We start from the raw sequence: 23,293 nt of genomic DNA on the forward strand, positions 1-23,293 counted from the left end.
GGCATTTTCATCTTTTCATGTCTCTGTCTCTTTTATCTTAATATTTATTTTTTCCATTTTCGCTTAAGGTCATCTGAATAAATAAGTTTAGCATCATTTACGGTTAACATCCTTAAAAGGTAGTTGTTTGTTTGTATCCATCGTCACTAATAGAGCTCTCAGAGACACATACAATCCTCTTCCAAAACCACTTGTTCTTCTTCTTCTTTTCTACATGTAATTTATTAATAATAATGAAAATATGGTCCACCATGCCATCACTCAACGCTTTGATGCAACGATGATATATGGTAAGAAGATATGGTTTTAATGAACTACATTTCATAACTAAAAATCCAACCATAAAATATTAAATTTGAAATTTTCTTGTTTGAAGATGGACATTCCACCATGTTCAGTATTGAACTCCATCCTGATGGTAAGCTCACAAAATTCCCCGAAATAGACTCAATAATGGAAGTATTAAGTTGCATTGTACCCACAATCATTTAATACCATTTTTGTTTGTCCAATAGTGACTTGGATTTTGGACCTTGAGCTTGTAGGCAACAATGATTATGTGTGTAATCTTGCACAATACTTGAAAGATACCAAAATAATATGGTCATACACAAAAGCCCCCTAACCTTATTAGTAATGAGAAATCCATATCTCTTTGGATATTGAGACACTTTATCATATTTGTGAATGCTTTGCGTTTGTTATGGAGGCTATGTAACTATTCGTAAGGTCTCACAATGTTGTTTATCAGTGCTTTTCATAAAGTGTTGCATTTTGTGGTTCTTGAATTTCAACATCTGTTGCTCTTACTTGTTTCCTATAACAAGAGAATTTTCTGTAAAAATTTAGCCCTACGTACAACACTTTGTGCTTGACTGAGGTATAGAAGTAGTATCATATTGTTCCATTTGGGTACCCTACAAAACACATATGTTAATCACGGATGCTTGTTTTTTAGATGTCACATGTAAGCTTCCCAATCCTAAACCTTCAAGTAAGATAATGTGGATCAGTGGCGGAAGCGAGAATTCCTACTCAAGTTGCACTTTACACTAGTAGTTGCACATACTTTTTTTTAGTGGGTACACCTTAATAGAAAAAAATTACACTATGATGAAAAATCGAGTGGTGGCCCAGGACCCCCGGGAGACACCTAAATCCGCCGCTGATGTGGATGCTCATATATGTCATAAATCGTATGGTGACTTACTTACCTTCTTGGTTGGAAATATATTGAAAATGCATGAAAAAGTCTCTAAGCTATAACCCTGAAACGAATATACTCATAATAGATCAAACCATATCAAGTAAGGTTTAATTCCTCAGCTTATAAACACCATTATGTCATGTTGTTCCAGATGGAGTGAATTCTATATAATCTCACAAACTCATTAGATAATCTAGGAGATCTTGACTCCTGTATTTATCACCATGATCATATTGAATGGTTTTAGTGTTCTTACTAATGGGTTTTGGGAAGCTAAAAACAATATTTTTTTTTAAAACAATTTTAGGCGACAACGGAAGCAATACTAAAAATAACTATTATATTTAGACCATTTTAACAAAACCACAAAAGATTCATTTACATGATATAAGAAAGATTTTGATAACCATAGGATGTTAAGAATACAACATTTGAAGACTTTGATCCCACTTGGTTTTGAGAAGTTGATGAAGATGACAAAAACTCAAGAAAGAGTTTCTCTATAATGTATCCACCAACAAGTATATGTCACTAAGAATGCTTGTTATCATATTGTATGAAATACTTCTTAAGCCTCGAAGCACTTATCACAAATAAGTACTAAATGAGAAGCACTTCTAAGCACTAAATCTTCGTTAGCTTCAAAAGATAAGAAGAAGAGGAGAGGGAGTAAGAAGCTACAACTACATGCATAGACGAGAGAAAAGAGATGCAATGACTACTTTCAATGAAAGCCCAACTCTCTTTATACACCAACTTATGAGATCTAGAGCCTATACCCTTACACAAGTCAAAGACATGGAGTAAGAAGTCATGAAGTGTGTATGAGAGAGGTTGGCAAGCAATCTCCAATCCCTTATTCATGTCTAAGATTTTGAGGATAGAAGGAAATGTGATGTTTCCAAGTATTATCTCTTTATATGTACAAGTTTATATACTTATAAATGAACTACTAAAAGTCCAAATACTTATACACAATATATATTAAATCATACCATATATATATATATATATATATATATATATATATATATATATATATATATGATTAAATGTCTAGTTTTTTTCTCTCTATAAATATTATTTTCATAAAATAATAATTATTCTCTAACTAATTACACGAGTTGAATTTATTTATTAATAATCAAATTCTTAATAAATAATCAATAGGTGACAACTTAATAAAGTGTGGCCTTATAAGATCATATGTTATTGGAAAACATCATTCTAAAATGATTCTCGAGCATATAGATACTACATCTACCAAGCCGATTCTCTACTTAATTGTGAAAAGATTTGAATGTTTCAAAAGCTTCATGTTTATGTCTAAACATGTAGACATAACCATATCTACTGAAGTCATTAGTAAATGCAATGAAGTAACTGTATCTATCTTTAACAATTCTAAAAGGTCCATAAATTTACGTATGTATGAACCCTACTAGATCTTTGGTCATTTCATCGATACCAATAAACAAGGCCTTTGTTATCTTTCTAAATAAAGACAATCGACTTATGGCCACTTGATTCCAAAATTCCTTCCTACTAGAGTTTGTAATGCGTTTCTTGTTTATATCTCAAAGACGCTAATTTAATAGATATTTTGATTTAAGTCATATTTAAATTTTTTAGATAGTCTCTTAATTAATTATAGAAGACATATTTTTCTAAATGACATTTTATATATTTCAGATAGCTTATCAACTAATCTTACCAAATGTTATTTTTTAGCTTTTCATATAACAACTAGCTTTTCAACTATCAATTAACTTTTCAGCTAATAATTAATTTTTCAGCTAGTACACCAAATATGTACATTGTTATTTTGATAACTAATAGCCCAAAATGAAAGAAATAATGATACTAATTTATGTACTTCGCCCTACATTTAACTTACAATTTTAGTTACAAGGAGTAATTAAACTTTTAGTTACATCCAAATAATGTTCCATCTTCGGAAAGACCATGTGAAGTATATAGTAACATTTGTAAGGAATAAAGTTGTTTTTACTTTTTTATAATTGAGAATGATACCAAAAACGATTATAAAACGATAAATATGTGGTTATAAAACGATAAATATGTGGCTTTAAAATGGTAGGTTGGACATAAGCCTTGAACAGTTTTCCTAACTTACTTTAAATACTATTTTATTACATGAGTTTTTAAGATTTTGATGCCTAACAGTCTATCTATCTAGTATTAAATTATTAATCATTCGGTTATAAAAGAGCGGGTGAAAATATGATTTATCGAATTTCTGAAAGTAGACGATTATCTTGAAAGTGAACTAGGGAAGAGATTACTTTCTCGATTTCCATCTTTTCTTTATAATTATTTATTATTATCTTTTTTCTTACTACTCATTCTTTTGATGTGATTTCAATACCTTTTGGGAATGCTAGGTGGTAGTGGTTGCTTTTAAACTCTAATCACATTTCATACAACTCGAATTCTCTGAGTTCTTCTTTTCAATCGTTTCTAAAGTGTTTCTATCTCTGATCTAAATCTTTTTCTTGACATTTGTATAACAAATTTCCCTTCTTTTTTCAAATTTCTGAATTGGGTCTCTTGAATTTTAACTAAAAAATCCAATCTTGGTGGGGTTTTCTTGAAAGAATCTTGTGTAGTTTTGTACACAAGTCAACATTCAGTCTCTTCTGGGGTTTGCTAATTTCATATTTTTCTTGGTTTTCAATCATACCAAGTTAGATGATTTTTAGGGTTTATTGTGATAAATGAGAAATGTATAAAGTTGGAATCTTTTCACATGGGGTTTGTTAATTTTATCCGTTTCGTGGCTTCCAATCACTAATTTCATCCAAAAGTTTGGCATTTTGGATACAAATTTGGGGGTTTTGATGATACCAAGTGTGAAAGATGAAATCTGTTGATGAAAAATGTATAAAATTGGAATCTGGGCATGTTGTAGAATCGAAGACGAACAACAACACTGGATGTTGGAATCGATGGAGACTAATTGGCAGCTGTGTTTCTTCAAGATCTAAAGTCGAAAACTCCATTAGTGGCATAACCACTCATTGTGGTAAACCAGTCTCCCAATTTTCCTACAAAATTTCACAAATTTCACAAATAATCTGCTTAAATTTATCTGTTTTTATGTAATACAACAGTGGAAAGCAAGCTGAAGATTGATGAACCAGTTGTTCCGATAGTTTCATCGACTACAAGTAATAACGAAAGCAATCCATCGACCCCAAAACCGGAAGACGAACTGAAACTTGATTCGAGGCTTCGGATATTTGGTTTCAATGATCTGAAATTGGCTACGAGGAACTTCCGACCAGAAAGTCTTCTCGGAGAGGGTGGTTTTGGGTGTGTTTTTAAGGGGTGGATTGAAGAAAATGGAACGGCGCCGGTGAAACCAGGCACCGGACTTACTGTCGCCGTGAAAACCCTAAATCACGATGGGCTTCAGGGTCATAAAGAATGGCTGGTTTGTTTACTTTGTTGTTGCTTTATCTTTTATCTTTTTCATTTTGTTTATTTTTTTTCTTATGATTTATATTTTATTGTTTGATAGGCGGAAGTAAATTATCTAAGTGACCTTATCCATCCAAATTTAGTTAAATTGATCGGTTATTGTATTGAAGATGATCAACGGCTGTTGGTTTATGAGTTCATGCCTCGAGGAAGCTTAGAGAATCACTTGTTTAGGAGTAAGTTACTATTTTTAATGATTTAGAGGGTATTTATGTCTTTAGCACAAGAGTGAGATCGAGCCTTCATTTTGGATGTAGGGATGAAGAGGGTATTTACGTCTTTTGCACAAATAAGAGATTGAGTCATGTTTCAACTTCTCGATTGAATTTCTCGTATTGACACCGCTCTTGTTCGGTGGACAAAAATTGCAATTTTTGTCTTATTGACGTCATCGGTTTCGGTCAAAGTCAAACACAGTACAACTTGTTTTGTTATACCAACATATATATATATATATATATATATATATATATATATATATATATATATATATATATATATATATACCAATTTGGTATTTGTTGTTTCTAATATAAGTCTATCGTTATTGTAGGATCTTTGCCCCTTCCATGGTCCATTAGGATGAAAATTGCTCTTGGTGCTGCAAAGGGTCTTGCTTTCCTTCACGAGGAAGCGGAAAAACTGGTGATTTATCGTGATTTCAAGACCTCGAATATTTTATTAGATGCGGTATGTGATACAAACACTAATCAAACTATCTTGTTTTCTTGAAGTTTTTAATCTTGGGGTTTTGGTGTTCATAAAGATTTGTTTTGTAGGAATATAATGCCAAACTTTCGGATTTTGGTCTTGCAAAAGATGGCCCCGAGGGTGATAAAACTCATGTATCAACTCGAGTCATGGGAACTTATGGTTATGCAGCCCCCGAGTACGTAATGACAGGTTTGCACTTTAACCCTTTTGTTAGCCATCTTGCTCAAAGAATATTTGACCTAATTATTTTGTGTTTTTGTATATTTCTTTTAGGGCATCTTACTTCAAGGAGTGATGTATATAGCTTTGGTGTTGTTTTGCTCGAAATTTTAACCGGTCGAAGGTCAATGGACAAAAACCGTCCAAACGGTGAACACAACCTCGTAGAATGGGCCCGCCCACATTTAGGAGAGAGAAGACGGTTTTATAAGTTAATAGACCCTCGGCTCGAAGGTCATTTCTCAATAAAAGGAGCCCAAAAAGCCGCACAACTAGCGGCCCGTTGCCTTAACCGTGACTCGAAAGCCCGACCTCTAATGAGTGAGGTTGTTGAATGCCTAAAGCCTCTGCCAGCCCTTAAGGACATGGCAAGCTTATCGTTTTACTTCCAGACAGTTCAATTTCAAGCTGAACGGTCTGGGCTCAGCCCGAGTGCACAAAATGCAGTTCGGGCTCAAGGGTTGTTTTTAAGAAACGGATCGCAGCATCCGAGGAGCCTATCCATACCTAATGGTTCTTATGGTTCTCCTTATCACAAGTTGAACTTGAAGTCACCAAAGCCTAATGACAATGAGAAAAAGCACAATAGCACATTGTAAATTATTATCATTTTTTTTAAAAAATTCTGATTTACTTCTAGTTTTCCAAGTAATATAAATATATTTCTTGGTTGTTTGCGGTTTGAAACGCAATTAAGAAACATGGGAAACTGAATTATAACAAATTTGATTCGTTTGTTGTATATTTTTAGCCTGGGTCATTATCACTTGAAACGGACCTTGATTAGTATGAACTCACTAATTTACTAGTTAATGTTTTCAAATATGATCAATATTTTAGTTTTTTTTTTCTTTTAATAAAAATAATCGAACCCAAACTCAAATAGTCTACGACTGTGTTGTTTGTCCTAAAACGACCGAAAAAATAAAATAAGCTACTAAAGACGTGCCCTTTTCCCAATCTGTCAACTACATTTTAGTGACAAATATTCAACCATTTCATCATGTTTACTTGAGAAACAACTTCACATTTGCTAGTAATTTATTCTAATTACATGTTTGATTATCACCGAATCACTTGTGTTTTACCTCAAGCAACTCTCCTATTCAACTGATCCATCGATGTGCTCTCAAATATTTTATCAGCATTACCAACTTCAAATCCATCTCGTCTATGAACCTCTTGAACCTAAGTTGCAAAACCAATCAATCATTATGTTAAAACTCAAAAAATACAAATACAAATACAAAACAAACAAACAAACTTTAAAATGCTAACCTTATCTTCGGGTAAATCTTTATATTCGGGCAACACGATACGCTCAGCAAACTCGATATATGAACACGGGACCGATTCTTTGATGCCATCGGAGAATTCAAACGGGATTGAGTCCGCAACCGTTGAACTTTGCAACAGTAGAGCATCTGGGCTCACTGGTACAAAAAAATCATGTAAGATGTAAATCAGATACACAACAACCTTAAAAAAAGAACTAACCCTTGAGAACGCCCCCTTCCGAGTTCAACTTGAACCCTTTGTCCTCAATAAACTCGTTAAAATTCTTGATGTTTTTCAAGCGAGATTTGAGCCTATGAATTGATATCGTGACATGATTTACCATGTAACCATTGACTAGAGTCCATGCAGCATACTCACTTTCCCTGGAAATCAAACATAACAAAAACAACATTTTAGAAGTAGACTATTCCTGACTGGACCTACTCTACTACCGGTCTGGAGTAGAGTCTGGTCCAAAAATAGCGGCGGTTATAGACTACTGGCATAACCGCCGGACAGACTAGACCAGGTCATATCATGCCTGGTCTAGTCTGGAAAAAGACAAAAAAATGACAAAATGCACCTAGCTAATTGTTGGAATTCATCATGTGATGGTTTGGGCCACGTTAAACAACCAAGGGCACTTGAAAGGACAGTATGTTTATGTCCAGCACCCGATAGCCCGATGTACTTTTTGATTATTTCCTGGAAGCAAGAACACACGCATCAAGATTCAAGACTATGAACACTATGATTAATTGGTAAACGCTACACAATAATATCTACTGATTAAAATTATAAAACATTATGAATTTTAAATCAAAACCTGGGCTTGCGGGCTCATTTGATCCACAAGAAGTTCAGAGATGAAGATTCTAGGTAAGGGGCCATGAACACCGCTGCCACCATTAATGGAGGAGACGTTTGGAGGTGAAAACCAGAGAGCTTTCAGCTTCTTTTTTGGAAATCTTAATTCTTCGCGTTGAGTATAACCAAAATCAAGGAAGAACTTTGATATAGAATCGATTCCATAACCATTTACCCCAAATGTCCGATATGCGATATGATCATAGCATATTTGATTAGCATCTGTAGATCCGACAAGCTCCAGGATTGCTTTTGCAGTTGGGTTTCGATTTAAATACACTTGTTCCATCCTTGAAAGCACACTTCTGAAGAACGAATCACCACCCTGAATCAACACCAAACACAAATTATATCCCATCAAATGTTATGAAAATCACGAAATTAAACTCTTTTTAATTCAAATCTAAACATCGTGTTCCGTTTCTAGTTTCTGATTATGTGTATAAATTTGATTCCAAGATTCTAGACTACGCATTCTTGCACAAACGATCATAAATAAAATTATGTAAACAAAAAAAATTAACAGTTAAGTACACAGATTACAAAGCAAACACGAGACAAATGCGTACCGAAGATGACGAAAAGTGGGATCCATTAGTGGATTGAGAAGCTGAAACAATCGGAACTTTCAATGAGGTTTTAACGGAATGATTCATGGTTGATGTGAAGACAGTTTTGACGAAAACGGAGCTTCTGGAGCTTGAAGGCGATGGATTAATGGAGGACGATCGTAGAGAAGAGAAAATCTTGGACGATGATACTGAAGATTGGGAGCGAATTGTCATCATCTGCTTCACGTATCAAAAACCCTTTTGGTGGAATCCGATTAGGATCAGAATGGATGGGTTTAGTAGCGTGACAGATTGGAAAGTGAGTGTCGTGTACGATGTTGAGATGAGCATGCCTTCCTTGTTCTGTCGTGGCATACATATCACCGTCGGTATTAAACATGGATGGCCCAGAAAGCACCCATAATTCCATATATCTGATAATACCGGAAAGCTACAAAATAGTCCATATGGTTTAGCGAATATTAGAATTTTAATTTAATTCTATGATTTGTATCAATTTCGATCCTATTTTCAGTTTTCTCACTTGATTGTCAATTTTCATTATACAATCTATATAGATCCGATTAATGTTATAATGTTTGGTTGTTCATCATTTGTGATTTTGTGTGTTTAGTTGATTCGATGATTTATTGAACATAAATACTCGTATCATATTTGAATTTGACTATTTGAGAACAATTTGTTAGTTTGATTTTTCAAACTAAATTTATACATGCTAATTGATTTCATTATTCGTTCAGTTGTAGCATGTGGATAATAATCCCTTTGTCTTTCACTCGTTTGAGACCCAATTTTATTAGTTTGATTTCATAAATTGGTAATTTGACGCCCACTTTGGTTTATTTGATTTTAGAAGCTATAGAATAGTTTATCACTAATCAGTTTATTATTTCACTAGTTTATAATCCATAAAACCATAATTATAAAATTAATTAAGTTTTTATAATAAAAATTCAAAATTATTAATCAATTATTTTAAATAAATTATTAATCAATTATTTTAAATAAATTATTAATTAAGAGATATTTTTTAGTTATATAAAATTATAATCATTCATTTAAATAAATACTTGAAATTATATCACTTTATAATCTATATTAATTTTATTTTAATTTTTATTCTGATGATATTAATTTAATATAATTAGAGTGATAAATTTAAAATTTGAAATGGAGAATTAATAGATTAACAAGTGACATGACATGACATTAATTAGAAGGTCTAATAAAGTAACACATGACAAAAAAAAAACTATTCTTTTATTAGAACATGAAGATAAAGATATAAAAGTTTCAAGATTAGGAAAATATTGATTAACCGAAAAGGAAATTCACAAATCATATTCTTTTGTTCGGTATACCTTCTCGAAACTTTTCTCACAATGAAAATTAAAAGTTTTGACGAATTTTTTTTCATTACTATATTATGAAGTTATGTAGAAAATGAACATATTTTTATATTATGTTAGAATTTACTAATTTGAAGGGGCTAAATTTAATAAACTATACAGGGCCTTTAAATTGTCAGGCCGCCCTTACTCCTTGTGGTTTTTAAGACTGTACGGTGTGTGTGCGGTTCAAGACCGCAGTTCGTGCCACATAGGACGGGAACACCGCCCCCAGACCGCGGTCTGGTGCGGTCCTCCAAAGCCGTGTGTTTTGATTTGTTGAGGAAGAATTGATCCGTTGAGCATTTAAACTTTTTTTTTTGCTTTTTCTTTCCTATATATATACATACCAACTTAATTTTTTTTCACAACACAATCTCCTCTCTCACTCATTTTTTTTTTAAATCACCACTCTCTCAAAATATTTTTACGTAGTTTGCTTTAGTTATTTTATTTATGTTTTTTAAGTTTCTAGGATTATTTAAATGTCATGTGTGTGGGTTTTTTTTAGTAACGCAATGTACTTTTTTTTTTTTTTTTTTTTTTTTAATTTTCAAGTAATGAAAAATTATGTTTTTTTTATTAAAATAGAATTTATATTAAATTAAAATAGTTAAAAAAAGGAAGTTTTATTAAATTAAAATACTTAAAAAAAACAAAAAAATAAAAGAAATGAAAAGTGTGGCACCACACCCTTGGTGTGACAAGAAACCACACTTGAGTGGCGGGGGAGGGAGTGCGGTTTCGGTGTCACCACTCCCTCCAGCCTAATTCTTTTTCAATGTTAGTCCATCCTACTAACCTTGTCTATAAATTAAACTGTTAAGGGGTCATACATGTACATGTGTTGCATGTGAGAGCATTTTCATCCTAAATGATTTCTCTCCTTAGGGTTGTACGTTATCGCTATTAGAGCCTCAATTATGACTTATGTTTGCATTACATGCCCCCCAAAATAACAAAACCCAAGAAACCCTTTGACATCTTTCATCAAGTGAAGTGACTCATTAACCCTAACAAATTTATGTTTCCTAAATGATTTCTAATCTTTCAAGCCAATTTAAAACTTTTTAAAACATTTAAAACTATTAAGTTATTACAATTTGTTTTCAAAATAGTTTACACATCAGAGTATCCCCAGAATCAAATCATGAAAATATAAGGAGGTGCATGATCACACCTTCGGCTTCCCACGATCATCAGAAGTACTTGAAACAATAATCGATAAATGTAAGCTCGAAGGCTTAGTGAGTTACCCCCAAAAAACCAATGCCATAAAACATATCAATAACATATAAGCAAACAACATGCATAATGAGCCATCAGTCTGACCGGACCGCCTCTCGGTCCTCAGTTTATCTGGACTGCTCTCCGAGCCCTCGGCACGTCTAGAACGCCCTCCTCGGGGTCTTCAGCCTATCTAGATCGCTCGTCGAGCCTTCAGCCTCCGAATAATTTTCCCAGCCCGGGCCTGCAGTCTATCCGATCCGCTCTAGGTGTCTTGGCCTACATCATACAGCAGGACTTGCCTCAACCCAATCCCCCAAACCAACAAACATGTGCACATACATAATATCATACGCTAGCATATATAACAGTTAAACCGATCTAACATATCATCAATCATAGCAACATCTTATAACCAGGATACAGACCTAACCAGTCACTAACATAACATCATCCTATATACCAGGGTCCGACTTAACCAGGTCACTAAGCATATCACCATCCTAACTACCAGGATGTAAATCAATAAGCATATCACCATCCTAACTACCAGGATGTAAATCAATAAGCATATCATGCAATAAACCCGGATACAAATCCGATAAGGGTCGGCATTGGTACCTTAGACCCTGTTGATATAATGAGTATAACTCACTTGACACTGTTGAAGTCCCGCAGATAATGTCACACCCCCGAACCAGACGACGGAAACGTCTGGAGGATTGAGTGACTTCATTCTTGTAGTATCATCACAATGTATATAAATGAAACAAAACATCATCATCACACATGTAATATTACAACCCTCATTGTTTACATCAAGTATTGTATTTCAATATTACATGCCAAAATATCCAAAATATGATGAAAACCAAACATAACTAAATATCCAAGTATTCTTGCTGACCGACCTGCTCAACGATTTCCTGAGAATACAAGTTAATTTAAAAAAAGTCAACATATATAATGTTGGTGAGTTCATAAACATGTTTGAATAAAATGTCTTGTATTACTTTGTAACTGCAGAAAATCCGATATTTTTCGAAAAATGGTTTAAAATGTTTGTGTCCGATCTTGTATTAATGCATGTGTGTTAATGTTTGTAAGAATATAAAGAGAATGACCCATACAACCCGATGTTGTCTGTTTATGAAAACGTTGTGATCTCAACACCCGAGGTTGAGTACCAGTGCGTGTAGGTTACCGTGTTATCCACAAAAAATTGTTTCCCGTAAATTTTATAATGGTGTTAATTCCTCTAAGAGAATCGTTATAACCATACTTGATAATGATAACTTCGCTTGTCATGACGTCTTTCAGACGCCGACTTGTTTAAGGTAAGGTTTGTTACCCTAGATTGGCCTAGTCTAACTGTAGCGAACAACTCAGGTGTGGGGTGTTACCCTCGTATAGATCTATACACAAACTCTCGCTCTCTCCAGGAGACTTTGGTTATAACTACATGCTACGTTTGTACACTCAATTGGTGCCAAACGAAATGTCTCACTAGATCCTTAACCGAACTTACGCGAATTAAACATGTAAGGTATATTCCAGGACCAATAAACATGAAAGAGGACCACTGAGGCCCACTAAGCATGTAAATTATATTCCAGACCCAATAAACATATAAGGTATATTCCAAATCCAATAAACATGAAAGAGGACCAATGAGGCCCACTAAGCATGTAAATTATATTCCAAACCCTTATAAGCATATAAAGTATATTTCAGGCCCAATAAACATGAGAGAGGACCACTAAGACCCACTAAGCACGTAAACTATATTTCAGACACAATAAGCATGTAAGTGACGTAATTGATCTGTTTATTGTTACGTTGGTTATTAAGTTTAGTTGTTACCAAAATGACATAAAATGCCTCTTTTTGTAAAAAGACATTTTTTGTCCTTAAAACCGAAAATTTACAATTAAGGCACATTTTTGGTAAAAATGACACTTTAGGTCCTTTAAGGCCAAAAGTTCCCATTAAGGCTAGTTTTAAGTAAAAGTAACATTTTTAACCCACTTTTGTCAAAAATATCATTTAAGTTTTATGAAAATTTGCATTCTCGGCCCCATTTATAAATAAATTTATCTTTTTGGCCCAAAATTGAATAAATTTACATTTTCAGCCATTTTTATCGAAAATTTACATTATTTGCTTGACTTTGTTCAAAATGACACTAAAGCCCACAAAAGTCCAAAAATTTATAATTTTGGCCCAAAAGCCGTGAAAGCCCAAATGAGGCCCATTTGTGAAAATTTACACTTTTAGCCCTTTTAAAATCTCAAATACCATAAAGATTCATATCTATCATAAATAAATCCTTTTTGGTCCCTTAAAACCGTGAGTCCCATATAATAACCTCATTTTTGATTATTTTGTTATTTTTGGCCCTCTTATGCAATTTTCTTAGTTTTAAACAACTTTGAAGTGTTTTTAACTTGTTCTTTGAATAATAAGTTGTAACAAAGGTTATGTTCTACAAATATCATCATATTTTAACATATCTTCAAGTTTATAAAGTTTCTAACACATAATCACACTTATATCATGAAAAACACACAAACTCATGCATATACACATAGATCTACACAAAACAACTTGTATTCTCCCCAAAACATAGTAAAAACCGAAAATAGGGGGTATGACCTCACAATGGGTTGATGATTTCGGTTGTGATGAAGAAAATGGAGAGATCTCGGCCCTTAGCAAGCTTTCTTGAGTAGATCTCAAACCTAAGATGGATCTAAGAGCATGGATCACGAAATGATATGTTAAGGAGTGAAGATTATTATAAAATGAAGCTAATCATCATACTTAGAGAGTAGCTTACCAAATGAGTGATGATCTTTGAAGAAGATTTCTTGATCTTTTCTCAAGATACACACGAAATTTAAGAGATATGAATGTGAGAGCTTTTCTTGAGAGTTATGAGTGAAGTTTAGAACTGAGAGTGTGAGGTTTGGATGGGATGAATGTGGCCGAGAATAAGAAGAGGGGGAGGGAGTGACAAGACATTACTTAGAGGTATGAGTCTTCATGGATATATGAAGGGTATTAAGCATGGATACTCACCATGCAATGGTGAGGTGTCTTCCTTTAAAATTTTCCCATATTATTATTATTATTATTATTATTATTATTATTATTATTATTATTTTTACATGTATATATATATACACACACACACATACTCAAATCCGAGAATGAGAGGAGAGAAAGTAAAAGTTTGGGCCATTATTGAATATTTTTGAAATTATAAGGCTCATGATAGGATTTTTCGGCCCATTGGGCCTATATGGGGGTTTTCAGATCAAAATGATAAAGGAATTGGGTTTTCGGCCCAATGAAGCCTAAGAAGATAGTTTACGACCCAATAGGGCTTATGAAAATGAAGTGAGACATTTCAGGCCTAATTAAATATGGACTCTTAGATATATATGTGTGATGGGCCAAGTTCATTTAGGTTGGGCTAAGCTTTCATGGATAGTCCATGGAGTGTTTAACGCATGGATCATATGAAATGAAGGGTCATGGGTTTAACCCTAATCACCACACTATATAAAGATGTCCTTGGTTGGTGAAAGGGCACTAGTGTGTGTACACAAAAGGGCAAGGCTGATTTCACTAGAGAGAACCAAAGTATCCTTATTCTCAAGGTTATTCCAAGTGTCCATGGTGTTGTGTGAACCATTTGAGGTGTCACACTTGGGGCACTAGGTACTCAAGCTTCATGAAGATAAGTTACAACAACAAGGTATGTATTCTAACTTGTTTTATTACCCAAGTATCATAGATTGTATGCTAGATAGGGTAATACCTTGGAATATTCATATTTGCATGTATATTAGATAAAACATATATCCAAGGTATTTAGAGTTGCATGTACACCTTAGGAGTGTTCGAATGCTCAAAACCCAACAGTGGTATCAGAGCCTAGGCTTGTTTTCTTGTTATACTTGCTTAAATTGCTGAAAAATCGAAGATTTGTGTTGGCTAGGCAGGGGACTCAACGAGTCCAAGTGCAACCTCATCCAAATCGCCGAGTTGGTTCATGCACTCGACGAGTTGGACCCCTTGACGGCATATCTTTGAGTTTTAAAGTTGGAATTGGTCTAGAATCATTACCTTAAGCTGTTTTGGACTTATAAAACCTGTTTTTAAAGTAGTAATGATTATAGTAAACCAATTTCAAGGTTAAAATCAAAATTTCAAGTTTTATTTATGTTGATATAATTCTTGAAATTGTTGATATCGATTGTTCATGCTTATGACTTTTGGTAGATCATAGGAATTATTTACAAAAGTGTTTGTTAGTTAATTTTTGATCTAAATGTATTTTAATGGAGTCCATAATTTGTCCTCAAGTTATGGATTAACAAAAGTTTTTTTTTTTTGTGTTACCTTGTTTTATGAGTTATTTTTAGATTAATGAAAAATATGCGTTAGTTGTTTTCAATCCAAATTAATCTAAAAGTTGTTCATAAAATGTGTTTTTGTAACTTGTCCTCAAGTTATATAAAAAGTCACATTTATGAATCTTAAAACTCATAAAAATTCCTTAGGTTACAAAAAAATGAAGAGTCTTTTCTTATAAATAGTTTTTATGCCTCCATAACTTGTCCTCAAGTTATGGATGTCCAAGAGTCTCTTCATTAAAAGTTTTAAAGCTTTAATTAAACTCATAAGTTATGAAAATCCAAGAGTTTTGAATAGTTTCAAAACTTGCCCTCAAGTTTTGGAATTTGTAAAGTTTTCCTATGAATACTTTAGTTCCAAGTTAAGCCCTTAGAATTTTAAAAGTTAAAATTCAACCCTTATACTTTATAATATTATAAGATAATAATATTTATATATATGTATAAGAGCAAGTCGTCTTACCATTAGTAGACCTCATTCACGAAGCCGGTCTATAAGGGGGGTATAAGGTTACTGCTAATAAAATGACAGTTTAATGGTTGTCCATTCTCACCCACCGCTTCCTTAACTGGTGGAGGGTCGTTAGCCGAACATGTAGGACAAGGACTATAAGTCTCCCTTCATTAAAAGTATTAATGATAAATATAAATTAACTAAATGTTTTTATAATTCCCAATCTTACCATTAGTAGACCTAATATTTCATATTATGTTCAAGTATTGAGTCAATATGTGCACAAACCTAAGAAATCTCATTTGCAGGTTGCTTTAAGATTATTGAGATATCTGAAACTCCTAGTAAGGGTGTTAGTTATTTGAAGTCTAAATCTGATTATCTTGTTTTAAGAGGGGTTTCAGATGCAAATTTGGCAAAAAGGTTGTTCTCTAGAAAGTTTGTTAGTGGTTATGTTGTGTACTTTAGTAATTCTCCTGTTTCTTACTTCTCCAAGAAACAAGCTACTATCTCTTGTTCTTCTACATAATCAAAATATATAGCTCTTGGTTCGTTATAATGTGAGTTAATGTGGGTGCTGAAAGTTTTGTTTGATTTGGTCTTTAAAAATTTTGTTCCTACAAATGATTTTTGTGATAGCAGGTCAGCTATCAAGTTGGCTTTAAATCTGGTTTTCCATGATAAAACAAAGCATTTCGAGATTGATGTTCATTTCATAAGAGAAAGAAAATCTCAAAAGGTGTTATTAAGTTAGTCAAAATTAGTTCTTCTAATCAAGTTGCAGATACTCTTACTAAATCTCTTGTGTCTTCTCAACATGAGAATCTTAGTGAGAAGTTATGCATGTTTGATCATTTTTCTTCAAAATAATTCTTTTACAAAATGTTTGGTTTGAGGGGGTTGTTAAAATAAGTAAGTATTGTTCAAACTAACATTTTGTCATTAATATTGTTTTTGAATATGTTTTGGTTTGTTGTATTTCTTTTGATATGCATGTGATATTCTTTTGTTGTTCGAGGTTCAAAGTGTAACTTGTTCGGGTTTACATGCGGGTCATCGGGTCATTCTTGACTCAATGTATATAGTCTTCAGTTGCTTCGTTTGGTGTCATTATTCGAGTGATTTAGCCGAAACAACTCTCATCTCTCTCTCTCACACACACATAATACCTTTAGATTAGGGTTTTCTCACTGTTTAGATTAGTATTTCATTATTACTCTTATTTGTTATTGGTAATCTTTTATATTAGGTTGAATGATATATCTAGGGAGTAGATTAGGTTATTTGTGGTGAGGTTTATATGTAAGTATATGAAAACCTTTTGATTCTTTTTCTTTAAATAATATAAGAATCTTTGAATTGGGAATGTTTTGTTTCTATGATTTTTACAAAATTGATTAAAAACAACCAAAATAGAAAGATGTTATAAGAAATCTTTAATTTTTTTTTCAAACATTTATTATAGTAACTATATGTTGTGTAAATTGAATTTTGTGATTTGAGAAATTGCTTTAGTAATGGTATACGTTACAAAAAAGAAAAAAAAATGAAGAAGAAACTTCAAATACGAAAATTATTTCGTGAAATAAAGTCATAATATATAATGTCATCTTGAAAAGAAAATCAAATTGGAAAGAAATGGTAATTTCATATGTATAAACAAAATATATGATTATTTTATAATAATTGTTTAAAATAAAATATTTTTTGCTTTTTGTTTTTTGTGAGTATGCTATTCTTTTTCCTGTCTTATGGTGATGTTATGTCACCGATAATTGATACGATATTATTAGAAAAAAACAAAAAGTTAAGTTAAGATAATCATTGTGATTTTTTACATTTTTTTTAAACGTTCATAGTCCATACTCTATAGGGTTTCATTAATACGTTCTATTTACAAGGTTTTGTTTCTTTTCCAAAGGCCATGTCATATGAATGTACAGTTAAAGTTAGAGCATCTGTTATTGACTATTTATTGCCATTTCGATTGTATAATTTTTTTTATAATTTTTATTCATCGTTCAATATATATTGAGTGGTGAATATAATTTAATTTTTTATTTAAATAACCTCTATCTTCTAATTATATTTTATTTTCTCCTTTAATTATATTTTAGTTTTTAATTAATTTATTTATTGACTAGTTAATTAAATCTATCAAATAGTTAATAACGAAATACAAATTTATAATAATAATATTTATTAGAATAGTTTGTATCAAAATATGATGTGTGAAAATGACAAATTAAATTTTTAAGGTTTATATAGAATATTTTAAATAGATAAAGATAAATTAGTTAAATTTAAAGAAAAACCTATGGAAGGAGGTTAACTATTAGAGAGACCATTTATATAGAGATTAAAAATAATGAATAATGAAGTGATAATAATAATAAATCATGTAACAAATTAACCATTGAAGATGCTCTTATATTTATGGCCTATCATGAAATAATGTCAACTTGATAATGTCAACTTGAGAGCCTTCGATATTCAATAGACAAAATTACATAAATCATCCTTGTGGTTGATATAATTGACCAACTTTGGTCCTTATGACAATTTTTGTGCATAGATGGTCCTCATGGTTTCAAAATATTACAAAGACAGTTTTTTTGGTTAATGGTTTTAACTTTTTTAGTTAAATCCTTTATGAAATAACAAATTTCCCCTTTGTACTATAAGGACCATTTATGTATTTTGTTCCCGCCACAGTGACCATTTATATAACATCATCTATTATTTATTGTTATTTTTATTTAATTCATTATATTAATATGATTTAGATTTTTTTTGATGTTTTGTTCGAATATATTATTTAATGTTATATATATATATATATATATATATATATATATATATATATATATATATATATATATATATATATATTCCCTTACACTTTTGATATTTTGTTTGTATAACTTTTTCTAATTTTTGACATTTTTTTTCCAATACATTTATTAATATTTCTTTTGACTTTTTGTTTTAATAGTTTCTTCTAATTTTTTTGACTTTTTGTTCGGATATTTTTTTTAATGTTTTTTCTACATTTTGTTTGTTTGTATTTATTAAAGGTTTCATGGTCATTATAATCATAATTCCTAACTTAATTCACTTACAATCATATATATATATATATATATATATATATATATATATATATATATATATATTTTCTTTTAATATAGATAAGGTTTTATAAGTATTATTTTATAATTCAAATATATAACTATTTAACACATATAAGATTGTATAATTATTATTTTTGTAAATCTTTTTATAAACATTTTTAATAAAAAAATGTAATTTGCTAAACGTGAATATGATTAATATAAATTAGATACACATAGACTAACCTAAAACTGTCTTGTAGTCTTGACGAAAACGTCCATGTCATTTCATATTGGACTTAACTTCAATATTTTCGAGTTATTTTATTCTTTTAGACATTTTTTTTCCGATTAGCCTATATGTTCCGATTAGTCTATTTATATTAATGATATTCAAATTTAACAAATTTTTTATATGTTTTAAAAAAATGTTTACAAAAAGCTTTACAAAAATAATAATTATACAACCTTATATGTGTTATACAGTAATATATTTGAATTTCAAAGATAATAATTATATAACCTTATACATATTAAAAGAACAAAAAAATAGAAAAATATGATTGTAAGTGAATTAAGTTACGAATTATGACTATAGTGACCATGAAATCTTTAACAAATACAAACAAAGAAAACGTAAAATAATCATTAAAAAATATATTTGAGCAAAACGTCAAGAAAATAGAAGAAATTATTCTAGCAAAAAGTCAAAAGAAATATTAACAAATATATTCGAATATAACGTCAAAAAAAAAAATAGACAAAATTTTACGAACAAAATATCAAAAAATGCAAGCAAAATTTAAAAAAAAAATAAAAACATATTCGAACAAAACGTCAAAAAAATTCTAAATCATAAAAATATAAATAAATTAATTAAAAAAATAATAAATAATACGTTACATAAATGGTCCCTATGGCTGAAACAAATTACATAAATGGTCCTTATGATATGAAGAGCAAATGGGTCATTTTATAAAGTATTTAACTGAAAAAGTTAACACCGTTATCCAAAATGATTGTCTTTGCAAGATTTTGAAACCATAAGGACCATCTACGCACAAAATTTGTCATAATGACCAAAGTTGGTCAATTGTGCCAACCACAAGGACCATTTATGTAACTTTGTCATATCAATACTTTAACTTCATCCCATTAGCCCGAATTTTGGCTTTATCTTATTTATATTCACCAATAATAATTATTTTATTAGTTAGAAGTTTAGTTAGGAGTGTCCTACACGATTCTTTCTTGAAATGTTCTTCAAATTGAATTAAAATTTATGCAAAAGAATCTGTCTATTAAGAGTAAGCTACAATGCTCTCTTCTTGTTCAAGGAGGATGATTGGCTAATGACATATTTGACATGCTTATGAGTAATTCGTTGATAATGTGATCGTCTTCGATGTCGCTTAACAACTTCTGTTTTTCATTCATCAAATTCATTCAAATTTGATGAATTGGAACCATTGACGAGTAATGAGTTTACATATCTCTACTTGTTGGATGTTTAATCATTGAACCACCACTATTTTGACGTTTCTATCTTGGAATGGACAGAAAAAGTCATTTTTTTATATTTCTTGATCTTTTCGTGATACCATCTCTTTCTTCTTTACACACTTCACATTCTGGATGGGATCGCGTTGTGTCACGATCTATATGTAAAATCCACTTCAGGTGTTGACACATATCTTCATTAAAATAATAGATTTGTTAAAATTATTCCTACTTTTTTTGAACTGCAAATCTAATGTACTCACAAACGACTCTTTAAATCTACATATGTCCACGACAAGACTTGAACCATCGACCTCGAGGAGAAATAGCAACACCTGATACCGTTGGACTTGAAGTCATTTAGTAAATTTGTTCCCACTTGCCTTATAATTTTTATAACCTTCATCCTCTAACATATTTATGGATAATTCCACTTTTTCTGGCATTTTCTCTAAGTCGTTAATAACGACCTCTCATTAGATCTTCATTCCTGTTACCAATATTTTATATGAATGAGCTACATCATACGGTTCCTTAAGTTGTGCCCAATTTTTTTTGTCACAAGTTTTATCTTCATTGTGTATGTATTGTTCATTGTGTATGTATTGTCGATACACAATGCTGAAATTAAAACAATATCTTCAACATCTCATTTATTACCTTGAGGTTGGTTTTCGGTATTTTGTGAAGATTGAAGATCTTCTAGTGATGTGAACTTGATTTGGATTTGGTAATAAGGAAGAATTTTCATAGCATTGAACGTACTAATCTTCTTGAAAACCATAGGATAAGTTACACACCTACGATATGCTCTCAGCTAAGCTATGGTTTGGTGTTTGGATGAATGTCATGCGAGTTATGAACAAACTGTAGCTTAGGGCTTCGCACCTACAATTTTCGTCTATCAGCTACGGTTGATATTTTTTTTTGGTGTTGACTTCTATTTTAGATTGGTTTTGACTGCTATATCTACTATTTCATCCTACCAACTACTATTTTGTTCTTGACATGCAAATGATATTTCGTTAAGAATACTGAATCAACCCAAATGATATACCACATAATAAAAGAATGTCACTATAAATGTTAGAAAAAAACATTAACTTTGAAAGTCGTAGATGCAGTATGCCACCTATGTTGTACAAACTGCTAATGCGCATTTTGTGCATCAACAACTTGTACACCGTAGGTGACATACCACATCTACAGTTTTCTTATTATTTTTTTCTTTGTTTTTTTTTTTTGCAAAAAAAACTATACCCACTATATTAGATTTCAAGGTAAACGATAGAATTCAAATAAAAAACAAGGTTTAAGAGAAAAATATGATTGTTGTTCGGAGCCACCATCGAAAGAATATTGCTAGCTTCTATCACCTGAAAACGACCCCAAATTGTAGATGGGTTGCAAAACCATAGCTCAAATGCCCAAAACCATATACATCCAAATCGTAGGTTCTTAATATTATCTATTGTTTGGTTGGTTATTTTTGGCTAACGATTAATTTTTGACTATTAAGTGAAAAATCATTAGTCTTTGGCTAGATTAATAATTTTATGGCTAATGTCATAAAAACCCTCAAGTTTTCAGGATTTTGTCGGTTTTGCCTAAAGTTGAATTTTATGTCCGTTTTTATCCTAACATTTTCCAAAAAATGTCCGGTTTTACCCTTTTACCGGTGATAACAGGTTACCATTAAATTAACTTCGCAAAAAAACCCTTAAGTTTACAGTTTTTTTTACGTTTTTACCGTTAAGTTTATAATTTTTTTAACACTTTTACCCTATGTATTTTTTTTCATATTATACGTATTCAAACAGAAAAATCATATTTATAAATGAAAAAAATTTAATTAAATATTGTATTTACATTTTTTAATGTTAATTATATATATATATATATATATATATGTGTGTGTGTGTGTGTGTGTGTGTGAGAGTGTCTGTATGGTTTTTTTTCTTGGATAAACCATTTAAGATGTAAAAAAAACAAATTAATATGTTTTTAGAACTACAAATACATATTTTTATGTATTTAAAATTATACATATCAATAAAAAAACTTGTTCATTCATAAACATGTTTATATAAGTATATACATATATTTTTAGAAGTGTAAATATGTATTTTGATATATGTTTTTTTAAGTATAAATATATTTTTAGAAGTATAGATATATATTAATATATAAAAATGTAAAAATATGTATTTATACTTCTAAAAACTATATCTATAAAACACATATTCATAATTCTAAAAATATTATTTATCTTTTTAAATGGTATAACAATACAAAAACACAAATACACACAAACATACATACATATATATATATATATATATATATATATATATATATATATATATATATAACATTAAAAAAATATAATATAATATTTAATTAAATATTTTTCATATATAAATATGATTTTTCTGCATGAATATGTATATTATGAAAAAAAATATACTTAGGGTAAAAGTGTAAGAAAAATTATAAACTTAAGGGTAAAAACGCAAAAAAATGGTAAACTTAAAGGTTTTTTTGCAAATTTAATATAATGGTAACCTGGAAAACCTGTTATCACTGGTAAAAGGGTAAAACCGAACATTTTCTTGAAAATATTTGGGTAAAAACGGACATAAATTTTAATTTTGGACAAAACCGACAAAATCCTGAAAACTTGAAGGTTTTTATGACATTAATCCATAATTTTATTACATTTGCAGCCCGGAGGTGTAGGTGTTACTAGTGGAGTGGAAAGTATTGACCCTTTTTGTCTACGTAAAGGGATGATGAGATGATCTAATCGGTGGAAAACTGCAAATT

The 23,293-nt window shown here is 31.0% G+C and overlaps 2 protein-coding genes across 2 annotated transcripts; one reads left to right on the forward strand and one right to left on the reverse strand.

Moving 5' to 3' along the window:
- Nucleotides 1–3,456: 3,456 nt before the first annotated feature.
- LOC145069088 (serine/threonine-protein kinase PBL35-like) lies at nt 3,457–6,386 on the forward strand. Its single transcript, XM_079016062.1, has 6 exons — nt 3,457–4,253; nt 4,342–4,664; nt 4,752–4,887; nt 5,265–5,401; nt 5,491–5,614; nt 5,699–6,386. The coding sequence occupies exons 1-6, from the start codon at nt 4,088–4,090 to the stop codon at nt 6,241–6,243; spliced, it is 1,431 nt and encodes a 476-aa protein (XP_078872188.1). The 5' UTR covers nt 3,457–4,087; the 3' UTR covers nt 6,244–6,386.
- Nucleotides 6,387–6,595: 209 nt separating this feature from the next.
- LOC145069089 (2-oxoadipate dioxygenase/decarboxylase, chloroplastic-like) lies at nt 6,596–8,692 on the reverse strand. The gene is made up of 6 exons (XM_079016063.1): nt 8,359–8,692; nt 7,749–8,114; nt 7,506–7,627; nt 7,142–7,305; nt 6,923–7,077; nt 6,596–6,832 (listed from the first exon to the last, which is right to left on the reverse strand). The coding sequence occupies exons 1-6, from the start codon at nt 8,575–8,577 to the stop codon at nt 6,734–6,736; spliced, it is 1,125 nt and encodes a 374-aa protein (XP_078872189.1). The 5' UTR covers nt 8,578–8,692; the 3' UTR covers nt 6,596–6,733.
- Between the last annotated feature and the right edge of the window lie 14,601 nt (nt 8,693–23,293).

The sequence above is a fragment of the Lactuca serriola genome, chromosome 8, assembly GCF_051521515.1.
Source record: "Lactuca serriola cultivar US96UC23 chromosome 8, Lser_US96UC23_V15, whole genome shotgun sequence".
NCBI lineage: Eukaryota > Viridiplantae > Streptophyta > Magnoliopsida > Asterales > Asteraceae > Lactuca > Lactuca serriola.

Bases quoted from the DNA above. Each gene is read 5' to 3' on its own strand.
- LOC145069089 (XM_079016063.1), bottom strand. From the start codon at position 8,577: ATGATGACAATTCGCTCCCAATCTTCAGTATCATCGTCCAAGATTTTC. The intron at 8,115-8,358 runs GTACGCATTTGT...GTGTTGATTCAG, and splicing joins CCCACTTTTCGTCATCTTCG to GGTGGTGATTCGTTCTTCAG. The intron at 6,833-6,922 runs GTTAGCATTTTA...TTTGCAACTTAG, and splicing joins AAGATTTACCCGAAGATAAG to GTTCAAGAGGTTCATAGACG.
- LOC145069088 (XM_079016062.1), top strand. From the start codon at position 4,088: ATGAAATCTGTTGATGAAAAATGTATAAAATTGGAATCTGGGCATGTT. The intron at 4,254-4,341 runs GTAAACCAGTCT...GTAATACAACAG, and splicing joins TGGCATAACCACTCATTGTG to TGGAAAGCAAGCTGAAGATT. The intron at 5,615-5,698 runs GTTTGCACTTTA...TATTTCTTTTAG, and splicing joins CCCCGAGTACGTAATGACAG to GGCATCTTACTTCAAGGAGT.